This window comes from Loxodonta africana, chromosome 4 (genome assembly GCF_030014295.1).
Source record: "Loxodonta africana isolate mLoxAfr1 chromosome 4, mLoxAfr1.hap2, whole genome shotgun sequence".
Classification (NCBI taxonomy): Eukaryota; Metazoa; Chordata; class Mammalia; order Proboscidea; family Elephantidae; genus Loxodonta; species Loxodonta africana.
Window position 1 is genome coordinate 142,256,100 of NC_087345.1, and position 20,067 is coordinate 142,276,166.

At 50.9% G+C, this 20,067-nt stretch overlaps 1 protein-coding gene across 6 annotated transcripts in view; it reads right to left on the reverse strand.

Annotated features, from left to right (window-relative positions):
* Window positions 1-20,067, reverse strand: part of MICAL3 (microtubule associated monooxygenase, calponin and LIM domain containing 3) — a 208,860-nt gene that overhangs the window by 30,457 nt on the left and 158,336 nt on the right. For 4 of the 6 annotated variants that reach the window (XM_064284805.1, XM_010590776.2, XM_064284802.1 and 1 more), the window contains 7 exons: window positions 17,943-18,208; window positions 12,472-12,534; window positions 8,476-8,589; window positions 7,456-7,602; window positions 6,602-6,684; window positions 3,369-5,220; window positions 1,921-2,015 (listed from right to left, as the gene is read on the reverse strand). In XM_064284805.1, the coding sequence (XP_064140875.1) occupies window positions 1,921-2,015; window positions 3,369-5,220; window positions 6,602-6,684; window positions 7,456-7,602; window positions 8,476-8,589; window positions 12,472-12,534; window positions 17,943-18,208 (2,620 nt within the window). The remainder of the gene's footprint in view (window positions 1-1,920; window positions 2,016-3,368; window positions 5,221-6,601; window positions 6,685-7,455; window positions 7,603-8,475; window positions 8,590-12,471; window positions 12,535-17,942; window positions 18,209-20,067) is intronic. The other 2 variants (XM_064284804.1, XM_064284806.1) reach the window with 2 other exon arrangements.

The following is a 20,067-nucleotide window of genomic DNA, read 5'->3' on the forward strand; positions in this document are numbered from 1 at the left end:
AAGCCTGACAGGGAGCACCTGACTAGATGCATGTAAAAGCAGGTCTCCACTGGAGAGTACACAGAATCCCAAACCTTAACTCGGTGTGGCCTGGCTAAGACACATATAATGCCAGGCTCTGCAGATGCCCAGGGTGGGGCTGAAAGAGAGGGTGGACTTTCTAGGTGTCCCTCTAGGAGAGTGGATAAAGAGCTGGCATGGCCAAAGGAGAGACACAAATCAAGAATGAGATGAGGGAAAAAAATAAATAACTAGCTTTTCCCCAGTTTGCCAAGTTATCAAAAGAGGAACTGGATCAGACCAGGAGGGGGAACTGGAAATAGGCTACAGAAGCCATTGCTGAGCAGCATGTGCAGGGGCTCAGGCCCATTAGGGCCCTTCCAGCTGGCCTACTGGCCAATATTTTAAGCCCCGGAAGCCAGTGGAAAGTGCAGACTCACCCTCGAGCACCGAGAAGCCTTGTAAAGAAGGTACATGGTATTTGGGGAAATTTTTTCATTCAAAAAAGGTAAAAGGAGGCTGGGCTATCACCTTGGACAGGAGAGTATGCACACTACTCCCAGGGTTAGGAATAGTAGAAATCCTCTTTAATCAACAAACACACAAAGCAGGCAGGATGACCAGAAGATTGCTCGGAGTGACCCAGCTTCATAGAATGACTTTTCCATCTACTGTCCCAGCCTCCACCACACCCTGGAGCAAGAGTGGCCTTTCTCTTCTGTGGAGGTGGAGGGTGGGGGTGGTAGAAGGTGGGGTGGTGGGGTTGGTAGGGGTGGTGGAGGGTAGAGGTGGTGGTGGAAGGTAGGGTAGTGGGGCTGGTAGAGGTAGTGGGGTGGTGGGGGTGTGGTAGAGGGTAAAGGGTGGGGTGGTAGGGGTGTGGTAAAGGGTGGGGTGGTAGGGGTGTGGTGAAGGGTGAGTAATGGGGGCGGTGGAGGGTGGTGAAGGGTGCTGTGGTGGGGCTGTGGTGGAGGGTAGGGTAGTGGGGGTGGTAGAGGGTGGTGGGGGTGGTAGAGGGTGGGGTGGTGGGGGTGTGGTGGAGGGTGGGGTGGTGGAGAGAAGTGAAGGGTGGTGGGGGTGTGGTGGAGGGTGGGGTGGTAGAGGGTAGTGAAGGGTGGTGGGGGTGTGGTGGAGGGTAGTGAAGGGTGGTGGGGGTGTGGTGGAGGGTGGGGTAGTGGGGGTTGCGGAGGGTGGGGTAGTGGAGGTTGTGGAGGGTGGGGTGGTGGAGGGCAGTGAAGGGTGGTGGGGGTGTGGTGGAGGGTGGGGTAGTGGAAGGTAGGGTGGTGGAGGGTGGGGTGGTAGGGTGGTAGATGGTAGGGTAGTGGGGGTGGTGGAGGGTGAGGTGGTAGTGAGTAGGGTGTTGGAGGGTGGGATGGTGAAGGATGGATTGGTAGGGGTGTGGTGGAGGGTGGGGTAGTGGGGGTGGTAGAGGGTGGGGTGGTGGAGGGTAGTGAAGGGTGGGGTGGTGGGGGTGGTGGAAGGTGGGGTGGTGGGGTGGTGGGATGGTGGCGGTGGTGGAAGGTGAGGTTGTGGGTGGTAGAAGGTAGGGCGGATGGGATTTCCACAGGGAATTCTTAAGCTGAGGAAAAAAAAGAAAATGGACAATACCCAGCTGCTTCCCAAAACCACAGTGAAGCCCTAAGCTTGGACAATCCGTGGCCTTTCTCACAAGCGTGCCACATGGGACCTCTTGCTGTGGAGGCAAATTTAAAAAGCTGCTCATTTAAAAAGCCAAGAGAAGGGTCCTCTTTATGTCTCTTACTTGGACTCCGGATTCAGCTGCCTGCTGAGAGGCTGAAAGGTGGTGCTCATTTTTGGACTGGCTTTCCCTGTCTTTCCTCATCACAGGTCAGAACTAAACAGGGGATGACAGTCAAGGCCCTCGAGCCTCCTGAAGCCCCACTACTGATGGGACCCGCGTACCTCTCGTTTGGACTTCTGGGAGGACTTCTCAAGGATATCGTCACTGGAGAGGTCAGAGTCCTCCGAGAAGCTCAGCTGGTGCCGGAGGTGCAGCTCTGTGAGGACGGGAACAAGAGGCAGAGTGAGAAAAGTGCCGGCCACAGCATGGCCAAGCCATCCCCACTCTTGCAGTCGCTCAGGGACAACGGGCAGAGACTTGACTTTTTTTTAACTTTTCCTTTTTTATTGTGGTAAAAAATATATAAAACATAAAATTTGCCATTTTAACCATCTGTAAGCATACAACTCCATGGCATTACCACTATTTATTGCCCAAATGTTTTCATCACCCTAAACAGAAACTCGGTAACCATTAAGCAGTAACTCCCCACCCCCCTCTCCCCCAGCCCCTGGTAACCTCAAATCTACGTTATGTCTCTATGCATTTGTCTATTCTGGATATTTCACGGAAGTGGGATTATGCAGTGTTTGCCCTTTTCTGTCTGCCTTATTTCACTCAGCATAACGTTTTCAAGGTCCATCCATCTCATAGCATGCATCAGATTCATTTTTAGTTTACATTGTTCCTCTCCCACACTGGGGAGCAATGGGCCATGAAGGTGGACACTTATCCAGGCAGGGGCAGAGCCAACACTAAACAGACGCTGCCCCGACACCTGCCTGGTACTTCCTGGCACCAGTGCTCTCTTTTCGGCAAAACTCAGACCCACATCTGGGGTAAGGTGTTTTTAGGAAGGGTACAAACCCCAAAGTCCACCTTCAACAGTTTTAAGCTGGTTTTTTTATTAAATGAGAATATGCTCCGTGACAGAGCAGTGGTAGAATTCGTGCCCTCCATGTGGGAGACCTGGGTTTGATTCCCAGCCAGTGCACTTCATGTGCAGCCACCACCCATCTGTCAGTGGAGGCCTGTGTTGCTATGATGCTGAACAGGTTTCAGCAGAGCTTCCAGACCAAGTCAGATTAGGAAGAAAGGCCTGGCAATCTACTTCTGAAAACCAGCCAATGAAAATCCTATGGATGGCAATTGGTAGTAGGTTAGGATAAAGAAATATTCTGTCTCTGAAAAGTGTCGAATGAAGTCATTTTGTTACCTTGAGGAAAGCCAGAGGGAAATTAAACTTTAAAAGTTAAAAACAAAAAACAAAAACCCAACGGGTCACAGCTGTCCAATCTACAACTGATCATGGGGATGGCACAGACTGGACAGTGTTTCATTCTGTTGTGTACGGGGTCACCATGAGTCAGGGGCTGACTCAGCAGCAGCCAAGAACAACAACTCATGCTCTGTGAACCCAGAGCTCATTTCCCTTCTCTCAACACTGTAGCATCACTCCTAAGAATGCTTGGGTAAGCAGCACATGAAAGTGGCTCTTTCAAGAAGCGAACGACTAAAGCAGGCATATCTTACACTCTGTGCCATGAGGGTCTCTTGGCTGGCGGCATACCTGCTCTCACCATAGGAGACATCTTGTGCTTCCCTGAGTCCACGGTGGTACTGCTGGAAGGAGTGCTGCAGCTGGACTTGTCATCGCCCTTCTTCTTCTTGTCCTTCTTGTACCCAGAGAAGACAGACTTCCACAAGGACTTGGGTTTGGCGGTGGCTTCCTCCAGTAGGCTTGGGCTGGGTTTCTCTGGGGGCCGGCCCTCACTTTTGGACTTCTTCTCTTTCTTGTTTTTACGGGGAGAGAAGAGTGACGACCTCTTCTTGCTCTTCCCACTGGAGCCCTCGGATGAGGTCACCGAGCCGTCCGGGCCTCCTGAGTCGGATGGAGGGGACAGGACCTCCTCATTGGTGGCTTCATGCTTCAGGGTGGACTCCTCAGAGCCCTTGAGGACTGGGCGTTTTGGGGATTCAGGGCCGAGGTCTTTGCCCTTGGAGGGCATGGAGGATGCTTTGCGGGAGGGGCCTGCAGGGAGCCTGGAGGCTGCGGCCGCTATCTCCATCTCCTTCATCTTATTCAGCTGCTTGGCCATGGCATCTCTCAACACCTGGCTCTTCACAGACTTCTCCCTGGCTCGCATGCGCTCTTCAGCCAGCTCCTTGGCTTCGGGGGAGACTAACGGCAGCCCCCTCTTCTGCGGCTGAACCCCACCCTCCAGAGTAGGCAACCTACCATTCTCCTTGGCCACGGGTGAGTGGAAGAGCTTCTCGGAGCGGGACCAGCAGGAGGGTGGAGTGAAGAACTTTTCCTGCAGACTCGAGTCTTCTGTCTTGTCATCATAGGTGTCCTCCACATCATCAGCAAAGGGGATCTCGTCCACACTCTCCACAAATGACTTCCGTACCTCCTCTCTCGGGGGCTGGGCATGCTCTCGGGGGGGCCGCATAAATGGGGGAGGTGGAGGAGGGGGGATGACTGAGGCCTTGGGCTCAGCTTCCCTGGGCTCGTAAGTCTGATATGGCTTCCTTCGAAGGGTGGCGGGTTCCTCATCTTGGGGAGGGGGTGGGGGCGGGCTTGAGGGTGGAGTGAGCATGGTGGAGTCTGAAGTGTTGAAGCTCTGGCTGCCCAAGGTCTTCATGTTGGAGGAGCTTCCTTGGAGGCCCAGGCCAGAGCTGCTGGACAGGTCTTTCCGCTCCTCATGGGAGCTTTTCACCTCTCTGTCAGATGGGGACTTAGGAGTCAGCTGTGAGGGCTGGTCACCATCTGGCTTTGGCAGGCCCAGCTGTTTAGGAATAGGTGGTGGTTTCAGAAGATGGAGTCCCTCATCCTGAGGCGATTTCTCAACTGAATAGGATTTTAGGGATACTGGCTTAAGGGCAGGCGAGGTGAAGGTGGGTTCAAACCCCTTGCTCCGATCCACAGGACTGAGTCCGAGGCTGCGCCGGATTTCGGCACTCTTCATCCAGAACTCTTCCACCAGGTCATTCCGCTTCAGGGCCTCGTCTACAGTAAGAGGGCTGCCCAGTTTGTCCTTGGTGTCGGCTTGGCTCTTCATGGAAAGGGAGGCCAGAGGGGTGGATGTTTTGGCAGGAACAGGTTGGAAGCGTATGGGGGACTCTGTGGGGGATGGAATGGTGGCCTCGGAGGAAGGCTGAGGCTGGGAGCAAATGGGGAGCTGGGTGGAGGGGGTGGTGGAGGTGGCTGATGGGGACACCTGCTGAGAACCAACTGCGGAGGCAGGTGTCCTGGCTTCCGGCAGCGCCACTGGTTGGGAGCAGATGGGAGAGGGCACGACTGTCTGCTCCGTGGGGACTTCAGTTCTGGGCTTCTCTTTGGGGAGCAGAGGCTCAGGGAAAAGGCGCTCCTCTGGGGATTTCACCTTGTGGGCAACAGAGGCAAATGGGCTTCGGGCACCCTATAAAAAGGGAAGATAAAATACAGAAACTGCTTAGAAGGCAAGGGTTTCAATGGGTAGCAAACGCCCCTTGGGGAAGGAACGCTCTCTCTCTCAAAGAGCCTGCATTTGTTGAAATAGATTCCTCTCTCCCTCCTTTTAGCTGTTACTCAAATGGCTCCAGGAGACCATGTCTCACTTTCTTCTCCATTTGTTCAATTTTAGAACCACTATTCTTAATTTGAACAGAGTGAGGTTTCAGGGTTTGGTTCATCTCAAACACACCCTATGTTCTCTGTCCACTGAAATGAACACTGGCCCAAAAGACACTCATGAATTCAGCTCTCCCCTCCTGCCAACAGCCCCAGAACGCCAAGTTCCCTAATGGATGAACACGGGGCTGGCACTCGAAGAAGATTTTAAAGTTACTTATTACAGTCTGTAATACAACCAAATTGTCCTTCCCAGAAAAATAAAAGGTCCGTGCAGATATTCCTGCACTAATCCTTATATCACCCCATATTAGAGTCTCAGCAAAGCCCACTGCCCCCATTTCACAGATGAAATCACTGAATAGTTACATACTTCCTAAAACCCCAAAGACTAAACCATTAGCAGACCCAGGTCTTGAATTCCGGCCTCCTTCCCTGATCTGTTCCCCAGACAGTATTTCCCAAACTATTCCACAAAACATACTATTGTGACCTATTTACACAGCATTCTCCCATATATGGTTCACACACCATTGGTAACCTGGATAAACATATTGAATTTTAATAGTTATGCATTTATTTTAACATAATACTAAGAAAAAATGCACTTGTCATATCAAACTCCACAAAGATTATTGCTTTAATTTAAAAATATACTTATTTTTAAGAAGAAAGACACAATGCTTAGGGGACACTGAGCTTCTGTTAAGGGTAATGGAAAAATACGGGACGAGTTAATGGTGATGGTTGAAGACACAATTAACGTAGTTAATGTCACTGAACTTACACATGAAAACTGCTGAAATGACAAATGTTTTGTTACCCATGTATTACACGCACGCACGCACGCACACACACACACACAGGCACGGCACGCGGACACGACCAGAAGAGTGAAGGCAGTAGTGGGATGGCTGGAGTTTGCGATATGTGTGGAGGAGTGGTGGGGAAATTCTGCTCAGGCTATCTCCCTCCCCATGAGGACTGAGCCATAACACCAAGGCACCACCTGTTTTTAATAGCTCCACTTAGCATGGTGAGGAGGGAACATTTTTAAAAAATTTTGTCCAAACGAGAAGCCCAACAGGCTCCTTCATCTCCAGTCTTTGTGTGGTGTCCACCAGGTGCCCTGAGATGAGAGAGCTGATTTGTCTACTCAGGGTCTCCCACAGTGAACGCTAAGCCCTTACCTCCGCCACAGGGCTGTGGACTGGGGAGAACCCAACGGCTTGTTCCTGAGGGGACTGGACGGGGCTGGAGACTTGGGAAGAACCTGAAAAGAATGAATACAGGGATTTACAACAGAAAATCCACCCCATTCAAGCTAAGAGGGCTTCTCTCACAGCCAGCTCTGCAGTAGGCATCACACTGGCCATTTTTAGAGATGGGAGGGAGATCAGAGGGCCAAACTGAGGTAATTCATCCCTGTTCCTGGGTCTACTCCTCATGCTCTTCTTACGGAAAGAAGAGGTCCTCTCAGAAGTGACAGAATTTCTGGAATGTGTTTGCCCACGATTCTTCCTTCTGTTAGTACTCTTGTCAGTACTGTTGTCAGGAGTGTTAACTTTTTTTCATGTTTATGATCTTGCCCGAAGCTTTGCGACACACCTTCTACTCTTTCATATCCCCACGTAAGAAACATGGAAGGGGCCGCAGGCCAAAGCCATTTGTGGGTGCCTGTGGCATAGGGAGGAGCCCTGGTGGTGCAGTGGTTACATACTCGGCCGTTAACCAAAAGGTCGGCAGCTCTGCAGGAGAAAGATGTAGCAGTCTGCTTCCGTATATTACAGCTTTGGAAACCCTATGGGGCAGCTCTACTCTGTCTTATAGGGTTGCTATGAGTTGGAAGTGACTCGGTGGCAGTGGGTGGGTGGCACAGGGAAGGTAGAGGAGGGGGTGGGAGGAATGTTGACCATATGGAGAATAGGTGTGCAGCACCAAACCTGCTCTGATGGACCTGCATCCTCGGTGCTACACACATCCTCAGCCAACGCTCAGCAAAAATCTTGGAAGCCGTTTCTCCTGCCAAGAACAATGTACTCACCTCTCTCTTGTCGCTTTGGTTTGGGGGGTGGCTTTTCCTCCTCATTTTCTGATACCCTCAGCTCCAGCTCTGCCTCTACCTCTTCCTGGTGCTGTAAGCGAAGCTCAGTTTCGGCATCCGACGGGATGTCATCAGACCAGTGCTGATCTGGCAGAGGGAAGGGAGTGCACAGAAATGGGTGCATGCTCCAGGGAGTTCATGTTCCTTTGCCTTCCTCAGGGAAGAGCCCAATCACAGACCTCACAGCTGCCTGTGGTCTGGACCAGACTCTGAAATCTCTGCCTTTTACCTGGGGACAGACCCTGCCCACTGGTCCACACAGAGCTTCTGACAGACTCTCCTGATTCCTTCCCCTGGCCTCAAATCATATTATTCTCTGAAACATGGTGGTCCCATGAAAGCTTATGGTGCTCCATGTTCTTTTTAAATACAGCAGCAGTGACCCATGACAGGCCATGACAGAAAAAAAGCATTGGTGTGCCTGTGGAGGGTTGGGCCTGGCTCCAAGGACTCACTTGATCATGTGATTTCCCTCCCTTCACCACTCCCCAAAGCCACAACCCCAATACCAACATCTATGCTCCTTACAATCTGCCCTGCACTTTTCTTCTCATTTTCTGCCCAGCCAAGCTCCTGCTCCTTTTTCCCCAACCAACTATGCTATTAATACTTGAAATACCACCCCTTACATCTAGCTTTCAGAGGGTGACCACTGCATATTGTAATTGCAGAAGACCCTGTATAAAGCTCCAAATATGCTTGGGCCCTCAATCAATTTAACTAATGCAGGCTAAGTTGAATGGTGGCTTCTGGGTGCGTGAAATGGCACACACTCCAAGTTAGTGGCAGAGCAAGGAACCAGCCAGGAGGCCTAACAGCTGCCTTTTGTGACCTCCATGTTGTTGCTTTATTTGTGCAGTTCTTGATCCTCCCTGAGTCTGAAGCACTGTGGCCCTGTCTCCGCAATGGAGAATAGGGCAGTCACTGTGGAAGACAGAGGAGGCTCTGGGATCCCCGTACCATCATCCAGCTCAGCACCAGTGTCCCCTGTGTCCCCATTCTCCGCTGCCTCCCCTTCTATCTCTGCAGGCTCCGAATCCACGTCTTCCTCCAGGTCATTCTCATCAAGTGGGACTGCAAAGCAGAAACGTTCAAGGAAAGAAAGAAAAGGAAAGACAGATAGACTGCCTCTATGGGTGGGACAGAGGTTTTCTCGGAGCCGTGATGTGAAGGAGAAGGGAGAAGAAAGGCTCTGAAGGGTCTGGGTTTGGACACAAAGGCAGAAGTCAATCACGGCAGGGGGGAGCTTTCTAAAAATAGTGTGGGTGCCGGGAGGGCCTGGGGCCTTCCTGAACACCTGAGACTAGCATTTCTCCACTCTAGAAGGGCTAAGTGGATGGAAAAGAGCAGCTTAAGGCCTGGTCATCTTTCCTCTCTTCCTCCTGAGGCTGCTTGTAAGAGCCTCAGGTCTGAGAAGTACAGAAGGGCAAGGGCACCTCCCCAGGCCCAGCAGCACCGGCCAGCTGACAGGGCAGCATTAACAATGGCTCTCAATTATTGAGGATAATGTGCCAGGCACTGTACTGACTGCTTCACATGCCATGAGTCACTCAATTCTCATAATAGTCCACTTAGGAGGGACCATTTCTAATTCCATTTTTCAGCGAGAAGGCCGAGGTCCCAAGCCCTTAGGTCATTTGCTTATGGCCATGCTGCTCATCCAGCACTCACAGCCACCTGAGTTTTGTGGACAGGTGACACATTATGAGTGACCAATGGGACTCTTGAGGGCCCTGCCCTTTCAACTGGCAGAGGGTGCAGCTTTGCTTGGGGTAATTTAGAGAAACTCTCTTTGAAAGCACAGGGACAAGGCTGAGGGGATATGTAAAGTTCATTTTGTAGAATCAAGGGCAGCCTTTCAGTCCTGCAAAGTGAGGCAAAGCTCTAACCAGCACACACACACAGAGACAGACAGACAGACAGGTACATACACACTCTCTCTCCCCCCACCTTCACACACTGAAAACCTATACTAACAGAGTAAGAGAAAGCAGTTAAGAAAAGAAGGCTGTGAAGTACCAGTGCTCCCTGAGACTAACAGTACCCATTTGTCTGGAGTGCTGACATATACTTGCCCGGAGTTTCTTCTAGGGCTAAGAGCACTCATTCTCAAATCACTCCTTAAAGGTTTTCATTTCAGGAGAAGGGGTTACACCTTGATTTGCATGTATAGGAGGCTGTGGATCACAGTCCACGGTAGGGTGGGCAGCAGAGGAATTGGATGCTGCACGGTTGGATGGATTTCTTAAAAGTCGTGCTGAAAACAGGAGCGGGCAGGCCATGTAATGACCTCTCCATAGCACAACCTAAGGAATCTGCACCCCCAACAGCTTAAGGACACACAGAACCAGTGCAGCAGAAACACTGGGAGTGGCCACCGTGGCAAAATTATAAGGACAATTGAGGAAGAGACTGACTTGAAGGGTGGGGTGAGAAGGAAAGGGATTGTGATTGGGAAGAGGCACCGGGTGCTGGGAAGGTTTTACTTCTTGACTTAGGTGGTAGTTACGAAGTTTTTGTGTCTTTAATAATTCCTCCCGCCAGACATTTTTCTTTTATGCACATGACAGTTAAAATCTAGTCTTCAGAGAACTACAGGGAATTGGTTTGAAAGAGAAAGACAGTCCGGGATATGGGGAAAGATGGGGTTTTCCACGTAAGTTCTAGGCTGGCACACGGTGAACATTATATTCCCCCTTCTGAGACACCAGAGCAGCCGATGGAGCTGCCAATGCCCAGACAGTGTCTCCCTGTCCTCAATGATGGCATTAGCTGAAAAACATACTGGGGAAGGAATTACTCAGCTATTTCCATGGGTTAAAACCTTTGTGGGATAACATACCTTTTGGTCACTTAGGAAGACTTCCAAAAACCAGGGATAGGGACTTCTGAGGCACAAACAAAAACCCCACCAGAAAGCACCCACCTCTTCTGAGCACCACCCCCACACCTGGGGTTTCAAGTTCATCACTACACACCACCATTTCTAAGGATTCTAGGCAGATACATCTTTCTTCCCCTAGGATCCTTCTCCTTGGACAGTCACCCCAACCTGGTAGCCTGAGGAGGGACATGGTCATATGACAGGCCCAGGCTCTTAGGAGGCTGGTGGATAAAGACCCAGTGAGAGCAGAACCTGGCTCCTCCCGTGGAGAAGGGCCAGTTCCTGGTATGTTTGTTTGAATGGACCTGTGAGTGCCTGGGCACTGAGATGGCACTCTCACACTTTTGTTGGCAAGTTAACTGGCAGCCAGCACCAAGTAGACTGCTATAGAGGACTGCCTGGTCTGGGTAAGGTCAAAGCACACTGCATTAGATGGATTCCAGCCCTAGTCACTCAGTGCTTGACATAGTTCTCCTACTGACAGCTTATACTAAGAAATGTCTGCTGCGGGGTCAGAAGAGTAAGAAGTTTACACTCCTTGGAGGTACCCTGAAAAGAATAATTGTCACATATATCAAAAAGCAAACAAGGTGAGAAATGTCGATGCAACAGCAGCAGACGTTGAAAGAGTCGCACGCAGCTTAAAGGATGGAAGTGAGGATTAAATCTGGGTTAAGATGGAGGCAAGGTGCTAGAAGCTGCCACGCGAATTCATGAGCCACACGCTATGAAAGCCAGGAATCGCTGACATACTCTGTGCTTGCCTGGTTGATTTCAGCCGCCAGCTGGGATGTGATCCTAGCTGAAGTACTGTCACCTCAGCTTCGTCCAATCATCCTAGAGACACAAACTAACTAGAAGAGAGGGGCCAGCAGGTTTTGTTCAGGGTCAGTTGAACTAAGTATTAAATGAGGTTTTCTCTCTCCCTGGAGTTCCTGGGTGGCGCAAATGGTTAAGCACTCAGCTGCGAACTGAAAGGATGGCGGTTTGAGCCCACCCAAAGGCACCTCAGAAGAAAGGCCTGGTGATCTACCTCCAAAAAGAAAGCCCTATGGAGCACAGTTCTACTCTAATACATATGGGGTCGCCAAGAGTGGGAAGTGACTCAATGGCAGCTGTTTTTTGTTTGCTCTCTCCTTAGGGCTCTGTGGGAAGGTACCTCCTGACAGTGTGTGTGTGTGCGTACTTCCTGCAGCTGGCAAGGACACTAGGGTGGATTGGTAAGAGGCCGGTAGTAAAGATCTATGAGCTGCAATTCTGTCCATCCCAGAAGTAACCACGAGAACAGTGAGGTTCTCAACTAGGGGACAACATTGCCCTTCTTCATGCGATGCCTGATGACGTGCACGGCTATTTTTTGGTTGACTTAATGATCAGGGCGGAGGTCAAGAATGTTAAATGTCCTGCAATAGAAAGAACTACTCTACCCAAAATGCCACTAGTCCTCTTGTTGAGAAACACATCTCCAGAAAAATCTAGGAAGGACAACTAATGCTTTTCAACCATCTCTTGGCCTAAGTACCTAAAGTGATATCAGTACCTCAGTCTGAAGATCCAGCTGATGTCAACCCGGGTTAGACCAGCTTGTCCCCCTACCTCAGCTGAACAATGTCCTCCAATCCTCCCTTCTCCCCTCCTCCATGATAATTTTTCCATAAACTCCCTCTGAATTTGGATGGTTTCTTTCCCTGATACTTTTGCAGGAGTATTAGCTGATTACTTTCACACCCAATTGCTACTCGACCTGATTTCTATAGACTTTAAACCTCAATGCTAGAAACGTTCTTTCAGCTTTGGCCTTTACCCAGCATCTATTAATAACAACAAAAAAAAGTGTGTCTCGGTCCTGTTGGCCATTGCGTTGCCCTGGGTCTTCCCGGAGGACACGGGTGAGTGGCTGGTGCATGCAGCGACGCTGTCTAGGTGACACATGCACGTGCCCCCACCCGCTCGGCTCGGCCCCACATGCACTACCCGACAGGACCAGCGCTCTAGTGTTAAGGGACTAGCGGAGCTGCCAAAAGAAAGAGAGGTTATGGTGAACTGGAAGAGAGCAAACATCACCAGACTACCTCCGGAGACTGTCTCCAGCCAGGCCTGCACAGCCGCGCGGCGGACGGAGGGAAGGTCGGGCACTGAATTTAAAAGAGACGATAAATACAGAGTTACATAGGAGGAAGGGTTTCCATTGAGGAGAGCTGAGCTCATTCCTAAAGTCCGAAACAAGAGATGCTGAGATGACTTTACAACACAAAGGCCCATTTGAGCCCTGGCGAGGGGTCGCAGTCCTGCTGCTGGCCTACGTGACGGCTATTCAGGACGTGGAGAGGAAAGAAAACACAAGTGAGGTCCCCACAGGCCAGGTGCTGCACAGCTACCCCATGCAGCAGGACGGTTGGGCGTTCCTGGTCGGCAGCGGCTCTCGCTCTTCAACTTCGGCATAGCTGCTGCGTGTTTATACTGCTGCAAAAGGAGTTAACAGAGGTTGGTCCTGCCTGTAGGTAGAGACTTCAGGCTGGGCAGGAGCAAACGTCCACTAATTCTAAACTTCACGAAGGCAGGAACCACTTTTGTACACTCAGTGCCTTGCAGGGCACGTGGCCCAGCGCAGGCACTGAATGAATACATGAAGTTATGTACGCGAGAACAGAGGTGGACACTAAGCATCCGTGTTTGGATGGGTATGTTGGGGATGGGAGGGATGGAGAAGGAGATGCAACCTCTACATCCCTCAATAGTCTCCACTTTTTCCTTTTATTACAACTCCTTAAAAGACACCAGGATAAGGTACGTGGTCATCCTACTGTTGAAAACACACCACCTAACCTAAAATCTCGAGTTGGAAATTACGCTAGTTACTCTTGAGGCTTCCTGATATAAATCTGTTCTTAAAATCCCTCTCCAGTTCAACACACGCTCCCACCCCACCTGTGTACCGACGCATGTTCACACCCAGACACGCTCTACGAGAAAAGCACCAGGAGAATTCACAAAGTGGGAAAGAGTGAGTAACCCTGCCTGGAAAGCTGGGGGCATGGGCGGCAAACAAACCAAAGGTCAGGTTCATGTCACTATTTTGCATCAATGGAGACAGAGTCGAGACCTGAATCCATGGACAACTTTACACATCCTCACATAAGAGTCAAGGGCAGTTGTCCCGATTAACATCAGGAAAGCGAAACACGCTGGCTCTTACTTTTGATCCAGTGGATGGCTTTGGCTCTAACAGGAAAGCCGTCTGGACAGGGAGACAGAGAGCAGTGGCAGGAGGGGCTCAGAGGGGCAAGGGGCCTTGGATCCTGACGCAGTTACCTCTAGAAGCAGAGGACTCAGAGGTTGGGACTGTTTGCTCCTCCTCCACTTTCTCACGAATGTGTGTCCAGTGTACATCAGCCTGGATCTCCAAGGGATCCTCAGGGTTTAGGATCTGCTGCAGCCTCTGGTTCCCGGCTGGCGTGCCAGGTGCGAGGGGTGGAGGAGAAGAGGGAGGGAGAGAGGACAGGGAGGAAGGAAGGAGGAAATAAACAGCCAAGGGGAGGAGGGGATGAAACGCCACAGGAAAGGAAATGGAGAGAAGTTACAGTATTTGCCAGGATCAGTTTGAATCAGAAAGAGGCACAAATTGAGAGGGTGCACAAACACATTCTGGCACGTGAACGACTTCTGCCCACTCAGGCTGATTTAGCCACTTTGAGCTGCACCTGTACCACTAGTGGCAATGAAAAGGATGGCATGTTCCAACTCCAGGGCAGAAAGAACTCTCTCCCTTCTAATGCTCTTTTCACCCCTAACTGCATTTAAGGGCCCAAACTGCCAATTCAAAAAAAAAGAGAAGACAATGGGCCTCTGAAGGGCCACCTCTCCAGGGTCCCCAAGTCCTCAGCTCTGTCACCCAGCCCAGCACAGGACCTGAGGACGCACTGCTCATGCCCCCACCCATCCCACTGGTCATGCAGAACAGTGCTTACCACCACCTGCCATGCTGACGGCTTCTCCTTTGAAATTTAAGCCAAATGGCAAGAGACAGCTGTGATGGGACAGTGTCATTCTGCCACACAGGAGCCAACTCACACAGACGTGTACTTTGTCAGTACTTTGGTTTTTTTCTTGTGCGGCCAGAGCTACTGTTAGAGAGAATATGTCCCCTCCCATGACAGGACTCATGCTGCAAGCCAGGTCTGTGACAGGGACACAGATTGGAGGAAAGGATAGAGTCGGGTAGCAATTCCCAAAGCTTGAGAGTTCCTGGGTGGGACTGAGGCCAATGCTTCTCTGCTCTTCCTGAAGTCAAAGCCCTTTTCCTTAAAACTACATTGGTGCCCCACGGATGCCCTCTTGGCACAAGACCTGGTTTCTCGGCTGAACAAAATCTCACCTGCTGCCTCTTTATTCTTGCTGTCAGAGCCCAAGGGGTCCATAGGCAGGCCCTGTCCCATGGGCTCCCTATAGTTAGTGCTTAGATCACGCCATAGAGTTGGGTTGAAATAAAGGACAGCCAGCAACTTGGAGGGGCACTAGGGAAGGGAAGGTGGCTTTTCAGGAAGCAAGAGCAGATACCGCCTGATCTGAAGGACTCTGAGGTCCCTAAGCAGAGCCTGCTTCTACCCAAGAGTGCATGTCAGCCCTTCCCTTAACAATCTGACTGGGTAACCTGGCTTTGGCCTGTTTCCATAACAGCATCCCTTTAATTTTCAAGTCACAGGGAATGTGATATGGACAGAAAGTACCAATAAGATGGCCAAACGTGGGTGCTGATACTATGCTGTTACATATGGGGTTTCAGCCCCTTATGGGAGCTGCTGGTTTCTATAGATTTGTGGGCTTTTCCTAGGGTCAACTTGCCTTTATGGTGCTGTATCAGGCTGAATCACTGCTAAATCACCAAATAGCCTGTCTTAGATAGGACTGAGGAAGGTGAGTAAGAAAAATGTAGCACCTTTGTCTTCTGTGCAATCAAGGGGACAGAGTTATTCTTCTCCTGGGTAATGTCCTGCTTTCTGTTAGTAGGGGCAGCTGTGAGGACTTATCACCAGTGGGAAGCTGGTATCTCCCTCTTTCTCAGAGAAACGTTAAAACGGCATGGTGGGGGGAGGTGCTGGGCACTCGTGGTGGTGGGAGAAGCCCTGCCACCCTCAGAGCTGTGGCCGTGATGTAAGGTGTTTCACGTTAGAGAAGAAGCTGGGTCTCGACTGGATGAGAGGAACTTGCAACAAAACACTCAAAGGGGACAGCTGGGGTCACATTCAACAAGGTTGTTTCCAGAATCTTCTCTGACTTCCTCTGAAATTTCTTTTGACTCATGTGCTACTTTGTACATGACTGTCTGGGAAGGCTGAGCCCAAAGACAGGGGCCTGGCTAGGTATGTGCCAGAGTCTTTCAGCACAGCTCTATAGAACAGGTATTTTCATGTGGGACCTGCTCTGGGAGGCAAATCCTGGATGGCTGTTAGGGAGCCAGTTTAAGAAGGTGGGCGAGGGGGCAAAGTGGGTACCTTTACATGTACCCGTATCTTCTTCCTTTGATAGATGCTGGAGCCACTGGCCTTGCAGTTCTGTGTCCCAAGGGCAATACTCCCCTTCTACAGCAGGGGGAGCCACACACCCACAAACGCAGCATCAGAACCCCACGTGGGGATAAATGGAGAGAAAGGGGTGGAGGGGGAGGAAAGAGAATAGAAAGAAGAGTTATCTTCAGCTGCAAGGCAGTAACGTCCTGTCCTTGTCTACATAGGCATGGAAGTTCACTGTCCAAACGAAACACACACTAGGGGCTAGGAACAAAGGCCACGTTCAGGATCTTCCAGAGTCTAGCTGAATTTGTTAGTATGTATTTCTCTAGTTAAAGCCTATTTCCTGCAGGTTTGGTCTTGACATTAGTTCCAAGTCCAGGAAATAAATTCTGCATGGGGGAAACGCAGAGCTAACCTCTCCTGAAAAGGGACCAGGCTTGGACCCCGATCTGTGTGTGGGGCTAAAAGCCAAAGAGCATATTAATCATCAGATGGAGAATGATGTCTGGAAAGATGCAAACAAAATACCTTTCCCCTGGGTGAGCTCATGCCCTCTGACTAACTGGGATGCGGAGGTGGTTCTGGGCTTTACGAACACAGCATGATGGAGAGGAGAACCCAAGGCTCCAGCTTCCCAGTCAGTGCCAGCCTCCTTCCAGGCCTTACTCCTTTCCCATCCAACAGTGCGGGGGCGGGGCGGGTTCCTAAGTGCTGACCTGTGGGTCCTCTGGCACACCTTGGGGGAGAAGAGTGCAACAGAACCAGGGAGCCGGAGGAAAAACCTGACTGACTGTTGGCACTTACACCTGAGAACCTCAGGGTCAGAGGATAGGGTGCTCTCTTCCTGCTCACCCAGCCTCAGTAGGGTTGGCATCTGGGCAGCCTTCTGTCCAGAGCTACACAGCTCTCTGAGGATGGGTCCAGTAACATGAGCCACATCGGGGAAGGGCTCTGCGTCTGTCCGGCCTACACTAGTCCTTGCTGCGCCAGAGAAAACAGACTTTGGAATGGGACTGTGCTGCTGGGCCCATCACATTCCGGAAAAGCAGAGATAAGCCTGAAGAGCAGCAGAGCCACCTGGTGCCAGTTCCACCAGGGCCTGGGCTGTCCAGATCTAATCTACTCCTCTAACACCGGCAGGACCCACGTGCAAAAGACCACGTCCTTCTCTTCCCTCTTGGTACCTCTGGAGAGCAGGCAGACCATGACCGGATGGGGTGGTATCCTCTGGGGAGTTGTGGCCTCTACCTGCCCTGGTTACCTCATGACCACCCACCCCAGGCCTCTGTGCAGCCAAGAGAGGGTGAGAACGACCCTCTATCTTCACAAATGGCAAAAGGAGGCCCAGCAAGTTCGTCTTCATTACTCAAGATCCCAGTGAGCCAGGGATAGGGGCAGAACCAAAAAATTCTGAATTCAAGGCAAGAAACTATTTCAGAGCCAACCAGTCTGACTTAACAATGGTGCTGGGATGCTTCCTCTCAGGAAACTGGCTCAAAGATGTTACTCTGCGTATCATCAACTTGTCCAGTGGCCACCTAAGCTCGTAGCCCCTCTTCCCAGTGACGGTGACTCTGAGTTAATAGCAGATTCAATGCTCTCAGACTCCAATATCCAATAAGAGGAAGCAGGGGATCTTCTAGAAAACTAAAGTCCCTTTCTTTATTAAAATAAGGTTCTTTGACTGAAACTGAAGGGAAAAGACAGAAGACAAGGAGGAGACAAGAACGAGCAACTTAATGTGGATGAAGTCCTTGCACTGGTCCTCTGTTTCCCACTTCTGGTTTCAAGTGAGAATGTGCACACTATTCCCATGTCGATGGTTTGCTAGACACCGTGGTGTGGTGTCCTCTCCTCTGCCCCCCGCATCTAAGGGAGAGAGAGGCCCTCATTTTGAGGCAGGAGGGATCATCTCTGGGTCTCTGTGGGAGGCACGTTCCTGTGACTCCGGCCACAGAAACATCTTACGCCTAGTCACAAAACAGACCAGGGAGGGGCAGGGGCAGGGGCAGGATAAGAGATTTTTTCCTTACCTTCACTAGACTCTTCCTCCTCCTCCTCATATTCCTCCTCCTCTTCTTCATATTCCTCCTCTTCCTCCTCCTCCTCTTCCTCCTCATTCCTGGGCTCATAGTTATTCGAGGCCTCTAGTTCCTCTTCACTCTTTCCTTTCAGAAGAGCGTGGATCCTCACAGCCTCCTTCCAAGGGACCCCGCCCAGGTCAGAGGTGGGCAGCTGAGGCTCCTCCTCCTCCTCCTCTTCCTCCTCCTCCTCTTCCTCCATCTCAGACTCCGAACTGCTGCAAGGAAGTAACCATAACAACCAAAGTGAGGGAATGACAAAAAACAGAAGGGGTGGTTAAAAGCCACAATTAGGGGCAAACGCCTCCTGAGGAGAAAGGGAGAGAGTGCACCATGAGGAGTCAGCATCCTTCCCTGACACAGGTAAGAAATAGAGTGGGAGATAAAGAGAGTGAGAAGGAAGCGGATATTCTGGGGAAGGATGAAATACATGCGTGTACATGAACACCTACATAAAAACCAGCTGTCGTCAGTCAAGCCAACTCATGGCAATCCTTTGTGTGTCAGAGCAGAACTGTGCTCCACAGGGTTTCCAATGGCTGGTTTTTTGGAAGTGGATCACCAGGCCTTTCTTCTGAGGCACCTCTGTAAACCTACACAGGTGAACAGCCCAGGGTGGTGGGGAGTGTCTATTCAGTAAACTTCATGACCACAGAGTTAAGTTTTGTGCAGGCTTCAGGTGGCAGGGGACTTGTCTTGGTATAAACTCAATCCTGGGAATCACGAATGAAGAGAGAGTCTTCTTTTACCATGAGCCACAGTTTGGCTTGAGGGGCTCAATTCTACCTGACTCAGGTCAGGTGGGAAGCCTATCGTCAGAACTTTTGATGCAATGGGGAAGGAAAATGGGCCAAGAGATTCAATTTCATGGTGTTCCTTGAGCCCCCACTATGTGCCAACCCTGAGCCAGACACTGGGGGACACACAGGTATAGTGGCAGCAAAGGCACCATTCACTGCAGTGACTGTGCAGGGTCTACGGGAAAAGGCTGGAAACAAGTGTCCCAACCCTGGGTCATCACTCTTGGCAACCAGCTGCATCTTCTATACTGTTCCCTTCACAGCACATTGTCTGACTCCACGTGAGAAGACACTCGCCATGACTTATGCAGCAAGCCAAAAACGTGGGCCTCCACCCTCTAGGATCCCACCCTGGGGCACTTTTACCCACGGCCCCTGCCCCACACAATGAAGCTGTACAACGGGCAATGCATGAATAGTAAGGGTACACGTGGTCCCCAATCACACTGCGGGGCTCCCAGGCATGAGAACAAGCCCGAACTGCACAAAGGGAGAAGTTCCTCAGACCTGTTTCATGGTCTGAAAATTCCCAAAAAGCCTTTTTCAGGAGTGGCTTTGAACTGAAAATGTGCATAGTCCTCTGTGAGGAACCAATACTTGCCTGAACTGGGGGAAACTGGCTTTCACAATGTAGCCAAAGGCTGACTCTGGCATGAAGGAAAACTCAGACCACCGAGCATCAGATACTGAGGGCATCGGTTCTGACTTGCTGTGAGGGGCGGGCTCTCTCTACTCAGAGTAGGGCTGCTCACAGCCTATATGTGTGGGTGACAGTGAGCCATGAAGCCCTGTGATGAGGGTAACGAGGCCCACTTATAGCTATTAGTGCCACACCGGTTAGTTTTACAGCAGTCTAAGTAATGTGGGAGCACAGCAAATGAGGGAGGAGCATAAAGAAGCAGCAGAAAGGTCAACTCTCGCTTCTTCGTAAGCTACACGCTCAAAATACTTCTGAGAGGCCTTGGTACTTGGGTCTAGAGATCTGAGACAGGCACACCTGCCTCCCTCTCTTTGTGAAGGGCAGACAGAAATCCAACAGGTGTTGCCAACTGTCCCTCTTCCGGCTGGCCACTGCAACTCACAGTGCAGATTCCGTATCTCAAGGGTCATTTTACGTTCCCTGGCTGCTCCCAGTGCCAGCATCTCTGGGTATGGCCTGTGACTAGACTGGAGGAAGGGTGCAGGGGAGAACGGAATTTGTAGTGAGGTAGGTCCCCTTGAACTACAGCCAGGAAACTTTCCAAGTGGGGAGAATCGTGACACCGGAAAAAATGGAA